The 23817-nt window shown below is 33.7% G+C and overlaps 1 protein-coding gene across 9 annotated transcripts in view; it reads right to left on the bottom strand.

The window, feature by feature from the left end:
• Positions 1-23817, bottom strand: part of Sntg1 (syntrophin gamma 1) — an 825003-nt gene that overhangs the window by 242725 nt on the left and 558461 nt on the right. For 8 of the 9 annotated variants that reach the window (XM_074068516.1, XM_074068515.1, XM_074068519.1 and 5 more), the window contains one exon: positions 13464-13566. In XM_074068516.1, coding sequence (XP_073924617.1) covers positions 13464-13566 — 103 coding nt within the window. Of the gene's footprint in view, positions 1-13463; positions 13567-23817 lie in introns of those variants that run through there. The other variant, XM_074068520.1, reaches the window with a different exon arrangement.

Genomic DNA, 23817 nt, shown 5'->3' with positions numbered 1-23817 from the left:
TTTGTCTTAGCTTGTTTGACATTCAAAATCAAGTATTAAAAATTTGCCAGATCAGCAAACTAAAGAAATAAGTATAAAATATCAATTAATGTACAAAAATTTTTGAGTAAACTTAACATTAGTTGATATATTAACAAAACCTTCAGTACAGGGCCCTGAGGGTTATATGAGTAAACATAATAAGGGAACTTCTGACAACCAGAGAGTGGAGAGCATCCTCTGTACTGATAAAGCCTAATAAACAGACACTCTTCTCTTTAAGGAAGAAAAGTTGACTTATTGTTTTCTATTTCTCTTTTACAAATTTTTCTCTTGATGGTTTCAGTGGTTTGTTAGACCTCCTTTTTAAAATTAATATTAATTTCACTATCTCTTTGCCATATACATGGCTGTGGCATTCTTCTCCACAATAACAGAACTAAATTCCTGCACATTAATATTTTGTCTGATCCCCATCTTCCTCTTCATTACTTCTTGTTACATGTAAGAAGTAATGTTACTGTCTATTTTTTAACTCCTATGAAAACTTTGTTTCTAATCCTCATAATATTCTAGTGTCTTTCACATGTAACATGATTGGTAATATACATTATATCAATAGTTTTTTACTTCATTTGATTTGGTATTAAATAAATTAGTAAAATTTGTTATTGCTAAGTTATGAAATGTTGAGAAATGAAACATCAATCCAGCTACTACCCAGTCCTACCAGAACATGAAGAATAATTCAATTGAAAAATGTTAGGTAATTAAAACCTCCAACCAAGGACTTGACTTTAGATGAACAAAATTCAACTCAGAAACACAAGAAATATAAAAAAAGCAATGCAGCATAACACCTCAAAAAGTCAACAATCATGCAACTAAAGGATCTGAATGATATTGAAGTGAATGAAATTTCAAATACTGAACTCAAAAGAATGATGACAAGAATTATCAATGAAATGAAAGAGGATGTGTATAAACACCTCAAAAAATCAAAGAGAACAGAAATAAACAGCTAATTAAACTCAGACGACACAGATAAACAGTTGAATGAAATAAGGAAGACAATCTAAGATTTGAATGGGAAATTTTTAAAAGTTACAAAAATCAAAAAAATATAGAAATTCTGGAAATGCAAAACTCTATTAATTGAATAAAAATTCAATTGAAACTATCTCCATCAGACTGAACAAAGTGAAAGATAGAATATTAGGGCTTGAAGACAGGATAGCAATAATAGAGAAAAATCAGATTAAGATAAAGACAAAAGAATGAAAAAGTGTGAATGTAATATGCAAGAACTCTGGGATGCCATTAAAATATCAAATCTATGGTCTGTGGGCATAGAAAAAGAAGAGGTGATAGCTACTGTCACAAGCAACATATTCAATAAAATAATAGAAGAAAACTCGTCAACTCTTGAAGCCTTTAGGACTCCAAACAGGTAAGACCAGATAACTTCTCCACATCAGCCTATAATTAAAATGTTAAGTATAGAGAATAAGAAAAGAGTATTAAAATTTGCTAAGAGGAATGTGAAGGTAGACTCATCAGAAAACAACAGATTTCCCAACAGAAACTTTAAAAGCAAATAGGTAGTGGAGTGATAGATTTCAAGCTCTGAAAGAAATAACTGTCAATCTAGATTTCTCTACTCAACAAAGCTATCATTCATAATTTGAGAAATAGAAACCTTCCATGATAAATAAAAACTAAACAATTTATGACTACTAAATCAGCACTTCAGATGATAGTCAAAGAAATTCTACACACAGAAGAGAGAGACACATGCAACTATGAGTATATGGGAAAAAAACAAATCTCACCAGATAAATAGATAAGAAAATGAGGAATGGGTAAGAACTGAATACTGAAAAAAACAAACAAATGGCAAGAATTACTACATATCTCTCAATAATAATTCTGAATGTTATTGCCCTCAATTCCCCAATTGAAACTCCCAGACAGATGAACTGGATTGAAAAACAAACACAACCATTTGTTTCCTACAAGAACAAGGACAAACACAAATTTAAAGTGAAAGCTTGTGTTTCATAAAGGAAACACTACTAGATGTAAAAACCAGATAGATCCCACCACATTAGTAGTGAATGACCTTAATATTCCACTTTAATCAATAGATGTATCACCTAGACAAACAAAATCAACAAGAAACATCAGAATTAAATGACATTATAGATCAAAAGGACTTAACAGAGAACTACTTAAAATTCCATCCAATGACCGTAGAACACATATACTTTTCAGCAGCCAATTGAATTTTCTCCAAAATAGACCATACTTTAAGATATAAAACAAATCTTAAAAATATAAAAAAATGAAATAACTTCCTAAATGTTTTAGACCAAAATGGTATAAAACTAAAGATCAATAGCAAGCAAAATTATAGAAAATACTTCAAAACATGGAGAGTGAACAAATCACTTTTGAATGATCAGTGGGTCATGGAACAAAGTAAAAGAAGAAATTAAAAAAAATATCTACAAGTGGGTTTTTGGAATGGCTCAAGTGGTAGAGTGCCTGCCTATTAAGTGCAAGGCACTAATTTAAACCCTACTGCCAAACAACAACAACAACAACAAAACTACAAGCATTGAGAATGAAAACACAACTTATCAGAACTTCTGGGCAAAAGCAGTGCTAAGAGGAAAGTTTATAGTCACATGTGCTTATGTTAAAAAAAAACTCAGAGAGATTTCAAAGAAATAACTTAATATTGTTTATTACCTTCTTGGAAAAAAGAATAATCCAAACCTAAAAGCAGTACATGGAAAGAATGATAATGATATGGGCAGAAATTAACAAATTAGAGACTAAAAGAACAAAATAGAGAATCGATGAAATAAAAAGTAGTTCTTTGGAAAGACAAAGAAACTTAAGAAACCCTTAGCCAAACTATCCAAAAGAAAGGGGTAGAGGACTCAAATAAACAGAATTAGAGATGAGAAAGGAGGCATCACAACAAATACCAAAGAAATCTAGAGGATAATTAGAGAATACTTTGAGAAACCTATATTCTAAGAAACTGGAAAAAACTCTAGAATAAATGAAAACATTTCTAGATGCATATGACCTACAAAAGTTTAGCCAAGAAGATAGAAACTACCCAAAACAGAACTATAACAAACAATGAAATGGAAACAGTAATAGTCTCCCAACAAAGAAAAACCCAAGATTGCCGAATTCTACCAGACCTTTAAAGACAAACTAACACCAATGCACTTTAAACTATTCCATAAATTAGAAAGGGAAGTAACAGTATTCAATTCATCCCATGAAGCCAGTATTACCCTGATATCAAAACTGGACATTAAAAAAAAAAAAAAGAAAATTATAGACTAGTATCCCTGATGAAAATAGATGCAAAAATTTCAACAAAATATTCAAAAACCAAATTCAACAACAAGCTAAAAATACCGTAGGCTATGCTCAAGTATGTTTCACAGCAGGGGTGCAAGAATGGATCAACAAATGTAAATCAATTAATAATAATGCACAAAAATAGAATCAAATACAAATATCACATGGCCATCTCAATAGATGCAGAAAAAGCCTTTGACAAAATTCAACATCCTTTCATGATAAAAATTTTGAAGGGACTAGGAAAACAGGAATATACCTCAACATAGTAATGACTGTAAGTGACAAATCTATAGCCAATATCATCCTAAATGAGAAGAAAACTGAAACCATTACCTCTGAAGTCAAAGATGAGACAAAGTCGTGCACTCTCTTACTCTTATTCAATATGGTGTTAGAATTCTTAGCCAGAGCAATAAGGAAAGAGAAAGAAATACAGCAATACCAACAGGAAATGAAGAAGTTGAATTATCCTTATTTGCAGATGACACGATCCTATATTTAAAGAACCCTGAAGACTCTGTCAAAAAACTCTTAGATATGGTAAATACTTTCAGCAAAGTATTAAAAAAATTAAAAAATCAGCATCAAAAATCATTAGCTTGTCTATATGCCAGTAATGAACAAACTATAAAAGAAATCAGGGAAAAGATCCCAGTCATAATAGCCTCAAAATAAAATAAAAAGTAAAATATCTAGGAGTAAACCTAACCATTGAAACTACTACAGTAAAGTATACAGAAAGCACTTGAAGAGATATGCATAAGCAATTGCTTTCTGTAGGACTCCAATTGCTCAAAATATAAGAACAAGATTTGACAAATGGGATTGCATCAAATTAAGACACTTCTGCATGTCAAAGGAAACAATTTCCATAATCAAGAGACAACCATGCAATGGAAGAAAACCTGAATAAGCTATTCATCAGACAAAAAGTAATGTCCAGAACATATAGAGAGCTAAAAAAAATAAATAAAGATCAAAACAACAAATAGTCTATTTAATAAATGGACAAATAAATTGAGCAGTTCTCAAAAGAAGAATTACAAATGACTTATAAATATATGAAAAAATGTTCAACATCCTTAGCCATAAAAGATATGCAAATGAAACCATCATTATGATTACATCTCCTCCCTGTCAGAATGGTAATCACTAAGAAAACAAACAACAACAAATGCTGGCGAGGATGCTGGTGGGGGAGGGACCTTTATACATTGTCAATAGGAATGTAGACTTTTGCAACCCCTACGAAAATCAGTAAGGCTGTTCCTTAAAAAACTAATGATAAGACTATCATATGAAACCCCTACCATATGAAACCTACATATGAAACTAATCTATGCTAATATAAATGGAAAAAATCATTTTCAATAGAATTTAACAACTTAAAAAGCATAGAAATGAATTTTAATGAATTATGTAACATTTTTCATTGAAAATACTAAAGTACTACTAAGAAAGAATGAAAACATAAATAAATGAAAATGAGTAAAAGACTCAAAACTGTTAAAGTTGTTAAGTCTCCAATTTGTTCACAAATTTCATTTTCTGCCATTCAAAATCCCAATAATCTTGTACACAAATTGGTATGCCATGTTTTTAAAATGTGTGCAGTGGTAGGATCTAGAATAGCCAAACAATCTTGAAAAATTGCCAAGTGAAGAAGATATCCTAGATGACAATGTTACAGTAATAGTGTGAGTTTGGTAGAAATAAGAAATTTAAAACTATCCAGAAATTGATCTAAACATGTAGGGTTAAATAATAGTGCGTGTGTGTGTGTGTGTATCTTGGTTGATATCTGAGATATACAAAACAATTTAATATAAAATGTATTCTAAACTTAAATAGATGCCAAGTTATCATACTACTCATAGAAAATAGGGGAATATGCAACTTTGGGATTGGCAAGCATTTCTTAGAAAACATGCAACAAGCAACAATCATCTACAACAAGAACAACAACATATTAGCAATTGGGACACCCTGAAAAAATTTTAAAACAACTTCTGCCAGGAAAAGATATCCTTTGATTAAAAAATGTAGTTGTCCAAAGGCTGAGAGAAAATATTTGTAACACATATTGCCAAAAAAAGATTTAAATGGGGTGTATTTTCAGTGTAATAGTAAAAAGACTTGACAATAGGCAAATGGGAAAAAGACTTGAGTAGATATTTTTAAAAAATTAGATATGAATAATAATAAGTTCAGGATAATAAAATTTCACTATTTGACCATCAAATATTGGAAAGAATCTACGACCTTCCAAATTTGCATCAATTGCTGGAATGCACCTGAGAGACATTTACTTTTGTACAGATCAGTAAGTGAAATAGGAACCCTAGCCCTTGTACTACTTCCCTCGAGGCACCAACTTACTGACAATAAATTGTCCAAAAGCTTTAATGAGTATTCCAGAAACTAGTTAATACGTGGCAGTAGCCCACACAAGCTTAAAGCCAAGAACAACCACATTAAAATATATTTTAAAAAGCCATTTTATTTTATCCATGATGGCTTTTTCTCCCAACTGCCACCGCTTGGTGTGATTAGCAGCAAATGCTCAAGTTTTCATTTTTTTCCAAAGAACATGCATCCAACATAGTGGATGGTTTTGGTGGTTGCCCAAGGGACATGTTACTGTCTCTAATGATTTGATGCAGAGACCAAAGAAGAACTTAGCAGAAAACCTGCATTGTTCAAGCAGGCAGCAGAGGAAAAAAGAAATTACAAGCTACCAAAAACTGACAATTTTTTTTCAGTGTTGTCAGGTATTATTGGGGTAATACATGACAAACCCAGACAAAAAGATATATCCAGAGAAAAATGTCTAAGAGCTCCCTTCAGGAAGGATGATTGGTGTAGATCTTGCCATGTGTGAGATTGGTTTGAAAAATACTAGAAGTGGCAGTTTGATTTTCAAATGCACAAGAACCAGCAAAAAATAACAATGTATATGGGGAAATAGGGAAACATGAAACAATTAAAGAAGAAAAGTAAATCATCAGACACCAACCTCAAAGAAATGGAGATCTATGAATTATCTAACAAAAATTCAAAATCATCATTTTAAAGAAACTCAATATGCAGCAAGGGAAAACTGACAATTCAATGAATTCAGGAAAATGATTCATGAACAAAGTGAATATACCAACAAAGAGACAAAAACTAAAGTAGCAATGAAAGAACCAGACAGAAAGTCTACTCACAGAATACAATATATGAATTCAAATATTCACCATAGAAGTTTAACAGCAGATTTTATAAAGAATCAGTAAACTCCAACACATGACATTTGAAACAAAGAAACAAATTAATGCAAATAGAAAGAAGAAAGTAAAGCCTAAGATGTGACAAAATCAAGTAGACCAACTTGCATTTTAATGGACTCAGAAGATAAAGAAAACCAGAGAACCTATCTGAAAAAAAATGCTAAAAAATTTCCCATTTCTGAAAATGAAAATGAACATCCAATTCAAGAAACTCAACTTGAATTGTAGGTTTGTCTAAATAGGATAAACCTAAATAGGTCTGCATCAAGCTCATTATAATGAAATTGTCAAAAGTCTCAGGCAATATGGAATCTTAAAAACAGCCAGAGAAAAGTAATTTTCCAAATAAAAGAGAAATCCCATAGATCATTAACAGATTTCTCAGTAGAAACATTCTAGGCAGGAAGGAAGAGGAGTGACATGTTCAAAGTGTTGAAAGAAAGAGTAGTCAACCAAGAATACTATATGTGGTAAAGCTCACCACAACTGTGAAGGAAAAAGACAGGTCTTCCTAGATAAACCACGCTGAGGAAATTTATCATCACTGGATCTGATTTGCACAACATAATAGTGCTCTTTGAGTTGAAGTAAAAGAAAGAACACTAGGTAGTAATACAAAAGCATATAAAATACAAACTTTCTGGTAAAGGTAAATGAACAGGCACATACAGTGCCCTATCATACTGTTCTGTAGGTGTTATATACCGAGAGTCTTGGTATATAATATGAAAAGTAAAAGTACAAAAACTTACACTTTTGCTTATAAAACTTGGTTAATAGATTTAAAATACAAAACATTTTAATTTATACCAAAGATAACATGAAGACAGAGAATAGCTGTAAGTGAAAAATAGAGTTTTGGTATGAGACTGAAGTGAAGATGTCATCAGTTTAAGAAAGATTGTTAATAAAAAGCTTTTTTTGTGATGTTGTGGATTAAGCTCAGGACCTTATACATGATAAGCAGGCACTCTTCCACTGACCTACAGCTCCAGCTCCAGATTGTTAACTAAATAATTAATAGAATTTAATGAAGTACACTAAATTAAATTATGACTGTTGCTTATTTGTGATAGGAATTATAGGAAAAGATTGATAGTAACACAATACTAGCATGAGAATTAAGTACCTAACTTTCCATAGTGGGTAAAACAAAGAATGAATAGACAGAGGAAACATAATGAAACCCTGTAGACCAATTTGACAAAAAGCATATATAGAACTCTCCACATAATGACAGAAAAATACACATTCTTCTCATGTGTACAGAACATATTTTCCCAGAAAATTCAGGGTTTAGGCCAAAGAAGAAGTCAGCAAATCTAAGAAGATTGAAATGATACCAACTATCATTTTTGGTCACAATGGAATAAAACTAGAAATCAATAGCAGAAGAATAAATGAAAAATTCACAAGTATGTGAAAATTCAACACTTCAAACTACAATCAGTCAAACAAGAAATCAAAGAAAATTTATAAGATCTCTTGAGAGACATGAAAATAAAATACAACATACCAGGACACAGTAAAAGCATTACTAAAAGAGAAGTTTTTTAAATCAGTAATCACCTGTGTTTGAAGCAGTATATTAAGAAAGACCCAACCAACAACCTAAAACTTTATTCCTAAAAAAACTAGAAAAAGAAGTGCAAATTTAATCCAACTTACTAGAAGGCTAGACATAATAAACATTAAACAAATAAAAGAAATAGGAAATAGGAAAGCATAGAGGAAATCAACTAAATTAAGTGTTGGTTTATTGAAAATAATATCAGCAAAACCTTAGCTAGTATAATGTAGAAGAAAGAACAAAAGAAAAATCAGAAAAGAAAAAGTAGACATTACAACTGATGTCCCATGTATAAAAAGAAAAATATAAGACTAATTTGGACAACTATATGCCAACCCATTGGGTAACCTAGAAAAAACTGATATACTTCTAAAAATATTCAGCCTACTCATACTCAAAATTTTAAAAATCTGATCAGGCATTAAAGCAGTAAGAAGAGTGAAACATTAACCTAAAACCTCTCAAAACCTCTCAAAAAAGAAAAGGCCAAGATCAGATAACTTCACTGAAAAACTCTACCAAGCATCTAAACAATATTTAATACCCATCTTTCTTAAACTCTGAAACAATTGAATGGAGAGAAATCTCCCAAAAAAGAATTATCAGAGAATGATACTACAAGAAAAAAGCATTACAGACCAATATTTCTGATGAGTATTAGTACAAAAAAATTTACCAAAATATAAGAAACTTAATTCCAAAACAAATTTAAAGGATAATAGACCATACCCATGTTTGACTTATTTCTGGAAAACAGGATGGTCAACATAGGATCAATCTATATATCAAACTAAATGAATGAAGGAAAGAGATTGCATAATTACCTTAATTGATGCAAAAAAGCATTTGACAAAATTCAACACTCTTGCATGATTAAAACAATAGTCAACAAACTAGCAATAGAAGGAGATTACCTCAATGTGACAAAGACCATATATGAAAATCGCAAAGCTAACATCATATTGAGTGATAGAAAATAAAAAACTATCTTTCTAAGGTCAGGAACAGATAAAGATCCCCAATGTCAACACTTTATTCAGTATAATACTGGGAATTCTTGCTGGAATATTTAGGCAAGAAGAATAGAGAACATTGAAAGGATTAAAAAGGAAGAAGTAAAGTTATTTCTGTAGATTATATAACATATTTAGAAAACTCTAAAGAGAGGATGAAAAAGTCCTGATAGAACTAATAAACCTATTCAGTAAATTTATGGAATAGAACATCAACTTAAATAAAAGAAAATCAGTTGCATTTCTATCCACTAACAGTTTTCAATTTAAAAAGGATATTAAGAAAATAATCCCTTACATAGTAGCAGCAAAAAGAATAATATACTTAGGAATAATATAAACCCTGGAGATGAAAATCTTGCAAACTAAAAACTCTAAAACACTGTTGAGAAATTAAAGATGACCCAAATAAATGTACATGAATTAGAATAATTAATACTGTTAAAATGTTCATACATTATATATTATTATGTAACAAATAATCAAATTTCCTTATCAAAATTTAAATGGCCTGTTTTTGGAAAAAATAGAAAAATTTCATAAAGTTCATACAAAACCTCAAACATACTGCACAATCAAAATGTTGAGACAGAAAAAATATAGGCTTTAGATGTTCTGATCCCAAGATATATTACAAAGCCACTGTAATTAAAACATTATGATACTGGCACAAAAACAGTCACATACACTGATGGAGCAAAATGATAGCCAGTAATTGATCCTCAAAAGATGGCCAAATAATTTTAATAAGGTGAGCTACAAGATGGGGAAGGATGGTGTCTTCAACAAATTATTTATGGAGATTGGATTTCTACTTATAAAAAGAATGATGTCGGGCCCTTACTTGACACATTCTATAAAAATTAATTCAATAAGAAGTAACACCTAAACATTGAACTTGAAGCTATAAAATTCCTAGAAGAAAATTAAGGGAAATTTTTCATGACATTATATTTGAAAATTATTTACTGAATGTGACATCAAAAGTTGTTGGAGACCATGAGGGGTAATGAATATCAGACGTTATGCTCATGTGGCCAGATTACCTGAAACACCAAGTATCCTGACAATGGGATGTGATACTGTGAACTGTATTCCCCCAGCATTGTTCTAAGAACCATGAACTCCTTGCATGCATGATTGTACCTGCATATAACAGTGTTACCTGCTGTTTCTCAGAACACAAAAGTTGAAAATATTTACCCAGAAGTTAACAATTAAACTACATGTGCTTATTAATCACTAGCTATACACAGAACTCAATAAATACTGAGGGAGCTGGGCACTCTGGGTCTGAGTCCTTCCTCAGATCTCCAGCTCCCCCCTTGCTTGCAAATTTCATGCAGACTCTGAGTCTTTTTAATATGCACTCCCTCCTGTTTCTGTCTAGGTCCATGGCAAAAAGTATAAGCAAGAGAAGTAAAAACAAACAAATAGAAGAATGCAGAAGAATGAAAATTGTGTGCATCAAACAAAAAAAAAATCAACCTATGCAAGATAAACTATTTTTAAACTGTCCATCTGATAAGTGATTAACATCCAGAATTTATAAGGAATTCCAGCATATCAACAACAAGAAAAACTGCAAATACCAGAGTGGAAAATGCACAAAGAAACTGAATAGAAATTTCTCCAAAGGAAAGCACACAAAAGCAAATGAATATGAAAAGATGCCCAATGTCTCAAGTCATCAGAAAAATTCAAATTAAGACACAGTATCATAACCATTATGGTGGCACAATCAAAAATAAAGCAAAACTTACAGCACCAAGGATTGATGAAGAAATGAATTGGATATGTTGCCACTGTTTGTAAGAAGGTAAAATGGAACAGCCACAACAGGAAGCAGTATGGTCATTCTTCAGAAACTTAAAGAATTTTCATATGAGCCAGCAATTTCACTTTTGGGTACACTCAAAAATAACTGAAGGCAAGACAGGGAGGTGGTATTGGTTCCCTTGTGCTCATTGCAGTTTTACCAACAATAGCCAAGGGACAGAAACAACAACCTAAATATTCATTAACTGAGGAACGGATAAAGAAAAGTAATTTAATTTTAGCAATGAGTGAAATTCTGTCATAAGATAAGGGTTTCATATTCACAATATATGCAACTTAAACAATTTCACAGCAAAGAAAATAAAAAATGATTAAAAGTGGGAAAATTACCTGAATAAACATTTATTTTAATGACATATAGATGACCAAGAATTATATGAGAAAAATATTTACCATCACTAATCACCAGGCAAATTCAAATCCAAACCACAATGAGAAATCTCTCCTCAGAATGGTCATCAGCAAAAAGGCAAAAAATAACAAATATTGTAAGTCCGTCTGTATGAAAGGAGGACTTAACATACAGTTGGTGAGAATGTAAATCTGTACTGCTATTATAGGAAACAGTAGGGAGATTCCTCCAAATACTAAAAAAATGGAGCTATCAAATGTTTGAGCAATTCCGTCACTGGATATATATCAAAAGGAAAAGATATGATGAGTCAGAGACTACTGATGTCCATTGTAGAGGGCAATGTTCATTGCAGTGTTATTTATAATAGCAAAGATTCAAAATCAACCTACGTGTCCACTGGATGATAAAGTAAAGGTGCCACATACAAAATGGACTATTATTCACCCATTAAAAAGAATGAAATTCTGAAATTTACAGCAATATGGGTGAGTATAGAGGATGCTGTATTTATTGAAAGTAAGTCAGTCACAGCAAGACAAATGCCACATGTTTTCACACATATACAAAATCTTAAAAAGTTGATCTTGAAGTGTTTACTGGAGGCTTTGTTATTGGGAACAAAGTACATTTAGATAAGAGAATTAAGTTAAAATACTTTTTGAAATAGACATTTGTCTTGTACCACAAGACAGATTAATTTTGAGGGCATTATGCTTGTGAAATAAGACAATCACAAAAGGCCAAATAATCCATTATTCCACTTTTATAAAGTATCTAAAGTAGTCAAATTGTTTTAACCAAAAATAGAATGGTGTTTGTCAGGGGCTGGGGGTGGGAGAATAAGATGCTTCTTTAAGGGGTATAGAGTTTCAATTTTGCAAAATGAAAATTTTTAGAGATCTATTGTAAAACAATGAATTTACAGTTAAAACCATTGCACTGTAACACTTAAAATGGCAAATCTTAATGTGTGTTTGTTATAATAAAAACATATCCACTTTGGGAATATGTTTGGCAATCTATTACCATGTTAATTACATATCTATCCTGTCACTCAGCAATTACACTTCTAGGTATTTATTGCTCTAAAATAAAATTATAAAGCTGCCAAGAATCCTTACATAAGAACATTGATAGTAGCTTTTTTATAATATCAAAATACTGGAAACACAGCTGGTGTTTACAGCAAAAGAACATAGAACTAAACTCTAGTACATGATAGAATATTAAAAAGTAATATAAATGAATCACTTGAATACATAACCTAGGTAAATTTAAAGGAAATCAGTGTTAGTGAAAGAAGTCAGTCATACAAAATAAAATATAGGTTGATTACACAGCATGAGGTTCAAGACAAAGAAAAACTGTATCAGATAATGAGAAACTGAATGGCTTTTTCTATAAATATTATTGGTTGGGAAGAGTTACTGAGGAAATGTTTTTTAATTATAAGGATGGTAGATTAAGCAAAAATGTTTGCTTTTTAGAACAGATACAATGGTTCATTTGAAATCATTGCATTTCTTTGCAGGTGAACTATTTCTCAGTTACAACTATATTCTTTTTAGCAGTACTATAGGATGTATACTTCATTTCAGAAAAAGAAAAACATGAAACTGAGAGCTTTTCACATAACTCTTCTATAAATTAATTACATTTCTGCAAAGAGAAATGTGTCCTATCTTTCTATTCTGCTCAGGACAACTGAAGTGTAAATTCCTGTTTAGCAGAGTACATTGTTTTCAGGCTGGATAAAATATATTCACCAAATATCATGAGTATAATTTAATAGAGATACTTAGTGCAGACACAATGTTTGAAAAAAAGACTATTTCTCCAATTATGGAGGAAATGAATTGTAGTGTGGTCAATACATCCTGAAACAAATGTAACACCTGGTCCCTTTACATAAAGTCAGTACCATTTGACTGAAAATGGTACATTCAGAAAAGTATGCTAACTACAAAAAGATACCACCTGTTACTGGCAGAAAACTGTTTAGAGAGCCACATGATGATGTGAATTTCTATCCATTCTTTGCTTACATGCACAGTCTTCATTCAAAGGGAGTTTCAGGAAAGCAGGTGCTCTTTTCAGAAATGACACTGTTAGTGTCACTTCCTCTCCAGCATTCCGAAGTACCTGAACCTGAAAGTAAAAAAATAAAAATGATGTAATTATCAGGACTTTACAATTTTTAAATAATTACAAAGTCTGGAAATTGTTGATGTTCTTTTCCTCTTCTTTTTTTCCCCTGGTGGTCAGAAACATTTTATGAAACATATAGGAGTAAATTATTTGACATTGTACAAGATCAGAGATCCTGAGCTAGATTCTAAGGGCTCCCACCTGTAATCCTAGCTACCTAGGCAGCTGAGATTCAGAGGATTACCATTTGAGGGCAGCCTGGCCAAAAGCTGTAAGACTCTACCTGAAAAAATAAACTAAAGTCAGAGGGCTGGAGACGTGGCTTAATTTGTGGAGCATCTGCCTGGCAAATACATGGCCCTGAACTCACACTCCAGCACCAAAGAAAAAGTGAAGAAAGAAAGGAAGGAAAGAAGAAAGGAAGGAAGAAAGGAAGAAGGAAGGAAGGAAGGATGGAAGGAAGGAAGGGAAGAAGGAAGGAAGGAAGGAAGGAAGGAAGGAAGGAAGGAAGGAAGGAAGGAAGGAAAGAAGAAAGGAAGGAAAGAAGGAATGAAGGAAGGAAGGAAGGAAAGAAGGAAGGAAGGAAGGAAGGAAGGAAAGAAGGAAGGAAGGAAGGAAGGAAGGAAAGAAGGAAAGAAGGAAGGAAGGAAAGAAGACAGGGAGAGAGGGAGGGAAGGAAGGAAAAGAAATTCACCGATACACATTGTTATTAAAGTTCTGTAAACTAAGGAGATAACATTCTTAATACTCTTAAAAGTAGCCAAGATATGGTACATGTGTATATTAAAACTTTTTAACAAATGAAATATATCAAAAAGGGAATATATCTTGACCAAACGTAATGTAATCCAGGAATACATGGTTGGTTTAGCATTAAAAAATGAGTCAGAAAATTACCATATTTGACTCAGAATAAGTAATCCAAAACCAATTTGCAATGAATACTTTGATAGAAGTAATAATAAAAGGGAACTTCTCCAAATTGGCAATAAGAAGTTCTGCAAAACCTCCAAATAAGACTGTGGTAAGTGGTGACAGATGGAAAGCCATAAGGCTCAGGTTTAAGAGAAATAGACAAATGCCCATGGTCAAATCATTTTTAGTTAAAACTGTAAAAGAAGAGCTAAGCCAAGACAACACGGCAAGAAAGAAAAAAATGATGTCCAAACTCAAAAAGAAGATGTAGATGATATGGAGATTTATATAGGCAATTCAGTGAAGTACTCCAAAAGGGGACATCTCTAGAACTAATAAATAATAAGGATCATTTTAGTAAGGTTTCAAGTTTGAGGTAAATATACAAGTAAGAGCTATATTTCTGTGCACTAGCAATCAGAATCTCTAGTTTAAAAAACAGCACTATTTATATAAGCGCAAAAATTTGCAATATTTCTGTGTTGAGCTGACAAAAGTTATGAAAGCCCCATACATGTAAATGTACAAAATATTTCTATGAGTAATTTTGTGCGTGTGTTAGGGGGGATTGAACCCAGGAAGGTGGACATGTTAAGCAAGATCTCTACCACTTGAGCCATACCCCCAGCTTTTTTGCTTCTATTTTTATTTTTTAGATAGGCTCTCATTGCTACCTTTTCCTGGACTGGCATCAAATAAGGATCCTCCTGCCTTTGCCTGCCAATTAGCTGGAATTACAGGTATGGGTCACCATACCCAGATCTAAGTATGATTTTAAATAATTTAAATAAATGTGTCACTCAATATTGATATGATGTTTTTTACATTCAAATTGACCTATAGACAGAATGCAATCCTAATGGGAATACAGCAGACTTTTCTACAGATGTGATCATCTATGTTAAAATTCATCCATATGACAATTCACAAAACCTAGAATAACCAAACCATCATTGAAAAATGAGGCCAAAGTGGTTAAACTAACATTGGTTGACTTTGACAGTCATTACAAAATATGGAAACATTGTGATATTGCCAGGAAGGACAGACAGAGGAAATAAAATGATGTCCAAGAACAGACAAAAACAAAAATAAGCAATAATTTTCTAAAAAGGTGGAAAAGTGCGAAGAAAGTATCATGTTTTCAACAAATTCTGCTGAATTGATTAGATATTCTTATTTTTAAAAAAAATTTGATAAATACCATACCATGTACTAATAATATCTCAAAGTGAACCAGAAACTGAAATATAAAACCTAAAAATATGAAACTCCTAGAATAAACTGTGGAGAAAACTTTTGCAACATTGGATAAGAAAAGATATCTTAGTTATTACACCAAAAACACAATCTATAAGCGAAAAATGTTGGGAGTCAGAAATCACAAACCTCATTCTGTTCTGTGAAAGATAGCTTCAAAGCTGCAGGTAAATCCTAGTGGATCTTTATTTGGTAAATAACATATACCTAGACTATGTAAGAACTCTTAAGAAGCAACAATTAAACGAAATTTCCGGCACAACATGGACAATAGTCTTACACAGGTATGTCCCTAAATAATGTATACTGAAACAAATTAGTGCATAAAATACATAAAATGCAGGCAGCATGATTAGCAATTGGGGAAATGGAAATTCAAACCAAAATTGTTCTAGAATGTGTAAATTACAAATACCTAAGATACCATTCATCAATAAGGTTGTGGAGGAAGTATCACTCTCAGACACTACTAATGGAAATGAAAAATGAAAAACTTTGGAAAACACACTTTTGCAGTTTTCTAAGATTGAAATGTTCATCTACCATATGATCCCTTAAGTCTATTTTTAGAAATTTGCCACATGAAATGAAAGCTTATGTCCTTACAATTACTTTTCCTTTGGTAGTACTGGGGTTTGAATTCAGGACCTTGTACTTTCCAGGCAAGTGCCTTACCATTTGAGCCACATCGCCTACCATGAATACTTTTCATGAACACTTGTGGCAGCTGTATTTGAAATTTTCAAGAACTGGAGACAACTGAAAAAATTGTATATCCACTCAAACTGAGCAAAAATTGCATATCCACTCAAACTGAGGTATATATCCTTACAATTCAATATGGCTTAGCAATATTAAGGAATAAAGTACCATTGATATATGGTGACATATATTTTTCACTGTTTAGAAATTATTTTCTATTGCATATAACCACCCAAGTAGAGATATAATTGCTATTCAAGAAGCTGTACATATTTAAAGTGCACAATTCAATGCATTTGGTTATATGTGTGTGTTTATGCACACCCTACAAGGTGAAAGAATATGAAATAATTATATTGAGTAAAAGAAACCAAAGTACTACCTGTTACATGATTGTACTTACATAAAATTTTAGAAAATGCAAATAAATGTATTGTGTTTAAATATGAGTTTAGCAGTTGCCCAAGGAATAAGATAAGAAGTTTAGTGAAGGGGGTTTTCCAAGATGGTGGCTAGAGGGAGGAAGCAGAAAGCGTGCCTCCTATAGTGAAATCTTGGAGAGACACTGGAGACACACCTTGCAGGCAAAACCACCAAGAAGATGCAAAACTTTGACCCCTCCACACCTCCAGCCAGTGTAGACATCTCCAATTCACGTTAATGGAGAAACCAAGAGGGCCCTTGGGCCACCAGTCACCCATGCCCAGATGGCTTGGGAAGACACAAACAAGGTGAGCTTAATGGTATGCGGTACTCCCACAGACAAGCTTGGGCAAGATCAGCATAGCCCCCTGGACAGACCAACCTCCATCCGAGGAAAAAAGAGAAACTGAGTAATAAGCAATAAGAACAATAAAGACATGCGGGAAAGTGGGTGGGGCGCACTGAGCACCGAAGATTGGGGGAACGGAATCTTTCCCAGGACTGTAAATAAACAAGCCGGGTGGGCTGGAGAGCTTCCGGTGGGAGCTGGGCGTGCACCCAGCAACCAGGAGTGGGAAAGCTTGTGAGAGTGGCAGAGGGAGGAAAACTCCACAGGAGAGAGGGGAAGACCCACTTCCCACATGAACTGTAAACAAACACTGTGGCTGGCAGGAGCAGCAGCACCACCCAGTAATCAGGAGCGGGAAAGCTAGTAAAAGCAGTGGTGGGAGGAAAACTCCACAAGAGGGGGGAAAGACCCACTTCCCACAGGAACTGTAAACAAACACGCAGCCCTGAGTAAGCAGGTGCAGTGTCACCTCCACAAGCACAGGAGAACTCTGAGTAAACAAAAACTGGGGGGCCAGGTGAGTGCTAAGCTCACCCCTGAGATCTGCATAAATAATGCCTCCAGCAACAGCAGGCTTGACAGCAGTGGGCAGGCGAGCCACAGCCACAGATAGCCATTCACAGACCTGTCTCCAGACTCTTTATTTTTTCTCTCTACCTACGTGTGATGAGAAAACAACCGAACTTCACCTGCATGCTGAAAAACTTACTAAAACTGTATTGCATTTGAACTTGGGACACTTTATGGGTTTTTGTTTTTTTGGGTTTTTTTGTGCAGTTTTGTTCTACTTTATGTGTCCCCTTTGATAAAACAACTACAGAACAACATCTGAGGCACCATTTCCAGGATTGGAGACTGAGACGGACACCAAAATTATTAAGACTGAAACTTCATTGCATTTGAACTTGGAGGGTTTTTTTTTAATTTTTTTATTATCTATTTTTCATTTTGTTTTATTTTATTTTTATATATACATTTCCTTCATTTACTTATTTTTCATTTTTATTCTTATCTTTATTCTTTTTATTTTTTACTTTCAATCCTCTCTCTGTCCCTCTAATACCTACCTGTTCAGCTTACTGTCGATTAGTACACTAACACTCCCTGTTCATACCTTTGTAACTTTCTTGTTTGATTCCTTGTTTCATTTTCTCCTACTTGTCCAGTTATTTGTTTTTCCCTTTTCTTTAACTTCTTGCTTTCCATCTCCTCTCACCCTTCCATTCTAAATCTTAACATAGTTTTATTACAAGCTAGAATACTTAATTGCACACAGTACAGGGACAGTAACAACACCAAGGACAATGACGGGAAGACAGAAAAAACAGGAAACCACTTTCCCCACAGCAAAAAATTAGTACAAGAACCAGAGGGAAATGAAGAAAACAGATACTCAGATCCAGACTCCAACAAAATGAAGATAAACTATGCCAAAGAACCCAATGAAGCCCACAAGAATAATTTAAAAGAAGACATACTACAAGTACTCAATGAGAATTTTATAGAGATGATACTGGATATGGTCAACCAAAATGTACAGGAGACACTCAAGAAATTCCAAGAAAACAAAAATAGAGAATTTGAAAAAGCAAAAGAAGAAATAAAGGAAACCATAGAAGCATTGTATAAACACCAAAGTGAAACAGAGAACACAATTAATAAACAGATAAATGAACTCAGGACAAAAATAGACAACATTAAAGAGGAAACAACCCAGGATATGGATAACCTCAGAAAAAAGAACGAAACAGAACAGCAAAACAAAACGGAAGGCTAATCCAGCAGAATAGAACAGAGAGAAGACAGAATCTCAGAACTTGAAGATGAAATGGTAATCAAAGGAAAAACCGAAGAACTATTAATTAAACAACTCAAGACCTGTGAAAAGAAAATGCAAGAACTCACCGACTCCATCAAAGACCAAACTTGAGAATCATGGGCATAGAAGAAGGAGAAGAGGTGTGAGCGAAGGGAATGTGTAATATATTCAACAAAATAATTACAGAAAATTTCCCAAATCTAGAGAAATCTATTCCCATACAGATGCAAGAGGCCTCCAGGACACCAAACAGACCAGATCAAAATAGAACTACTCCATGACATATCATCATTAAAACAACAAGCTCAGAAACTAGGGAAAGAATATTGAAAGCTGTAAGATTAAAAACAAGTAACATACAAAGGTAAACCCATCAAAATCACAGCAGACTTCTCAACAGAAACATTAAAAGCAAGAAGAGCATAGGGTGAGATCTTCCGGGCACTGAATGAAAATAACTTCAACCCCAGGATACTCTACCCAGCAAAACTATCATTCAAAATAGATGGAGCATTAAAAGACTTCCATGATAAGCAGAAACTAAAACAATATGTGACCACAAAGCCACCATTACAAAAGATTCTGCAAGGGATTCTGCACACAGAAAGTGAAACCCAACTTAACAATGAAAAGACAGGCAGCACCAAACCACAGGAAAAGAAAAAGCAAGAAAGTAGAGAGTAACCTCAACTTAGGTACACACAATCAAACCTTCAAACAACTAAGACAACTAAATGACAGGAATCACTACATACCTATCAGTACTAACACTTAATGTTAATGGACTTAATTCACCAATCAAAAGGCACCATTTGATGAAATGGATTAAAAAGGAAGATCCAACAATTTGTTGCTTACAGAACCCATCTCACCGAGAGAAATAAGCATAGGATTAGGATGAAAGTTTGGAAGAAGATTTACCAAGCCAATGGCCCCTGAAAACTGGCAGGAGTAGCAGTACTTATCTGTGACAAAGTAGATTTCAAACCTACATTGATCAAACAAGATAAAGAAGGACATTTCTTACTAATAAAAGAGGAAATAGACCAAAAGGAAATAGTAATCATCAACCTGTATGCACCCAATGTCAACGCACCCAATTTCATCAAACATATCCTGAAAGACCTAAAAGTATATATTAATGCCAACACAGTGGTTGTGGGAGACTTTAACACCCCATTATCAAAAATAGATAGGTCATCCAAACAAAAAGTCAATAAAGAAATCCAAGATCTAAAGTATACAATAGATCAAATGGACCTACTTGATATCTACAGAACATTTCATCCAACTTCTACACAATGTACATTCTTCTCAGCAGCCCATGGAACCTTCTCCAAAATAGATCATATCCTAGGGCACAAAGCAAGCCATTCATACTATCTGATCACAATGCAGTAAAACTACAACTCAACAACAAAAGTAAAGACAAAAAACATGCAAATAGCTGGAAACTAAATAATTCATTACTTAATGAGGAATGGATCATCAATGAAATAAAAGAGGAAATTAAAAGGTCCCTGGAAGTCAATGAAAATGAAAACACAATCTACCGGAACATATGGGACACAACAAAGGCAGTCCTGAGAGGAAAGTTTATAGCCATGAGTGCATATATTAAAAAGACTGAAAGGTCCCAAATCAATGACCTCATGATACATCTCAAACTCCTAGAAAAACAAGAACAAGCAAATCCCAAAACTAATAGAAGGAGAGAAATAATAAAAATAAGAGCTGAAATCAATGAAATAGAAACCAAAAAAACCATACAAAGAATTAATGAAACAAAACGTTGGTTCTTTGAAAAAATAAACAAGATCGACAGACCCCTGGCAAACCTGACTAAAATGAGGAGAGAAAAAAACCCAAATTAATAGAATCAGAAATGCAAAAGGGGAGATAACAACAAACACCATGGAAGTCCAGGAAATCATCAGAGACTACTTTGAGAACCTATATTCAAATAAATTTGAAAATCTTAAAGAAATGGACAGATTTCTAGATACATATGATCATCCAAAACTGAACCAAGAGGAAATTAATCACCTGAATAGACCTATAACACAAAATGAAATTGAAGCAGCAATCAAGAGTCTCCCCAAAAAGAAAAGTCCAAGACCTGACGGATTCTCTGCTGAATTCTATCAGATCTTTAAAGAAGAACTGATAGCAACCCTCCTTAAACTGTTCCATGAAATAGAAAGGGAAGGAAAACTGCCAAACACATTTTATGAAGCCAGTATTACACTTATCCCAAAACCAGGCAAAGACACCTCCAAAAAGAAGAACTATAGGCCAATCTCCTTAATGAACATTGATGCAAAAATCCTCACCAAAATAATGGCAAACCGAATTCAACAACACATCAAAAAGATTATTCACCATGTCCAAGTAGGCTTCTTCCCAGGGATGCAGGCGTGGTTCAACATATGAAAATCAATAAACGTAATAAACCACATTAACAGAAGCAAAGACAAAAACCACTTGATCATCTCAATAGATGCAGAAAAAGCCTTTGATAAGATCCAACACTATTTCATGATAAAAGCTCTAAGAAAACTAGGAATAGAAGGAAAGTACCTCAACATTATAAAAGCTATATATGACAAACCTACAGCCAGCATTATACTTAACGGAGAAAAATTAAAACCATTCCCTCTAAAATCAGGAACCAGACAAGGATGCCCACTATCTCCACTCCTATTCAACATAGTACTGGAATTCCTAGCCAGAGCAATTAGGCAAGAAGAAGGAATAGAAGGAATACAAATAGGTAAAGAAACTGTCAAAATATCCCTCTTTGCAGACGACATGATCCTATACCTTAAAGACCCAAAAAACTCTACTCAGAAGCTTCTACACATCATCAATAGCTACATCAAGGTAGCAGGATATAAAATCAACATAGAAAAAATCATTATCATTTCTATACACTAACAATGAGCAAACGGAAAAAGAATGTATGAAAACAATTCCATTTACAATAGCCTCAAAAAAAAATCAAATATCTACGTGTAAACCTAACAAAAGATGTGAATGACCTCTACAAGGAAAACTATAAACTTCTGAAGAAAGAGATTGAGGAAGACTATGGAAAGTGGAGAGATCTCCCATGCTCATGGATTGGTAGAATCAACATAATAAAAATGTCTATACTCCCAAAAGTAATGTACATGTTTAATGCAATTCCCATCAAAATTCCAATGACATTCATTAAAGAGATTGAAAAATCTACCGTGAAATTTATATGGAAACACAAGAGGCCACGAATAGCCAAGGCAATACTCAGTCAAAAGAACAATGCTGGAGGTATCACGATACCTGACTTCAAAATATATTACAAAGAAATAATGATTAAAAACAGCATGGTACTGGCACAAAAACAGACATGAAGACCAGTGGAACAGAATAGAGGACCCAGATATGAAGTCACACAACTATAACCAACTTGTCTTTGACAAAGGAGCTAAAAATATACGATGGAGAAATAGCAGCCTCTTCAACAAAAACTGCTGGGAAAACTGGTTAGCAGTCTGCAAAAAACTGAAACTAGATCCATGTATATCACCCTATACCAAGATTAACTCAAAATGGATCAAGGATCTTAATATCAGACCACAAACTCTAAAGTTGATACAGGAAAGAGTAGGAAATACTCTGGAGTTAGTAGGTATAGGTAAGAACTTTCTCAATGAAACCCCAGCAGCACAGCAACTAAGAGATAGCATAGATAAATGGGATCTCATAAAGCTAAAAAGCTTCTGTTCATCAAAAGAAGTGGTCTCTAAACTGAAGAGAAAACCCACAGAGTGGGAGAAAATGTTTGCCAGCTATACATCAGACAAAGGACTGATAACCAGAATATACAGGGAACTTAAAAAAACTAAACTCTCCCAAAATCAATGAACCAATAAAGAAATGGGCAAGTGAACTAGACAGAACTTTCTCAAAAGAAGAAATTCAAATGGCCAAAAAACACATGAAAAAATGCTCACCATCTCTAGCAATAAAGGAAATGCAAATTAAAACCACGCTAAGATTCCACCTCACCCCTGTTAGAATAGCCATCATTAGCAACACCACGAACAACAGGTGTTGGTGAGGATGTGGGGAAAAAGGAATGTGCATACACTGTTGGTGGGAATGTAAACTAGTACAACCACTCTGGAAAAAAATTTAGAGGCTACTTAAAAAGCTAAACATTGATCTACCATTTGATCCAGCAATACCACTCTTGGGGATATACCCAAAAGACTGTGACACAGGTTACTCCAAAGGCACCTGGACACCCATGTTTATTGCGGCACTATTCACAATAGCCAAGTTATGGAAACAGCCAAGATGCCCCACTACTGACGAACGGATTAAGAAAATGTGGTATCTATGCATAATGGAATTTTATGCAGCCATGAAGAAGAATGAAATGTTATCATTCACTGGTAAATGGATGGAATTGGAGATCATTCTGAGTGAGGTTAGCCTGGCTCAAAAGACCAAAAATCATATGTTCTCTCTCATATGTGGACATTAGATCAAGGGCAAACACAACAAGGGGATTGGACTCTGAGCACATGATAAAAGCGAGAGCACACAAGGGAGGGGTGAGGATAGGTAAGACACCTAAAAAATTAGCTAGCCTTTGTTGCCCTTAATGCAGAGAAGCTAAAGCAGATACCTTAAAAGCAACTGAGGCCAATAGATAAAGGGGACCAGGAACTGGAGAAAAGGTTAGATCAAAAAGAATTAACCTAGAAGTTAACACATATGCACAGGAAATTAATGA

The sequence above is a fragment of the Castor canadensis genome, chromosome 3 (genome assembly GCF_047511655.1).
Source record: "Castor canadensis chromosome 3, mCasCan1.hap1v2, whole genome shotgun sequence".
Classification (NCBI taxonomy): Eukaryota; Metazoa; Chordata; class Mammalia; order Rodentia; family Castoridae; genus Castor; species Castor canadensis.
This window is presented reverse-complemented; position numbering and strand designations above follow the sequence as displayed.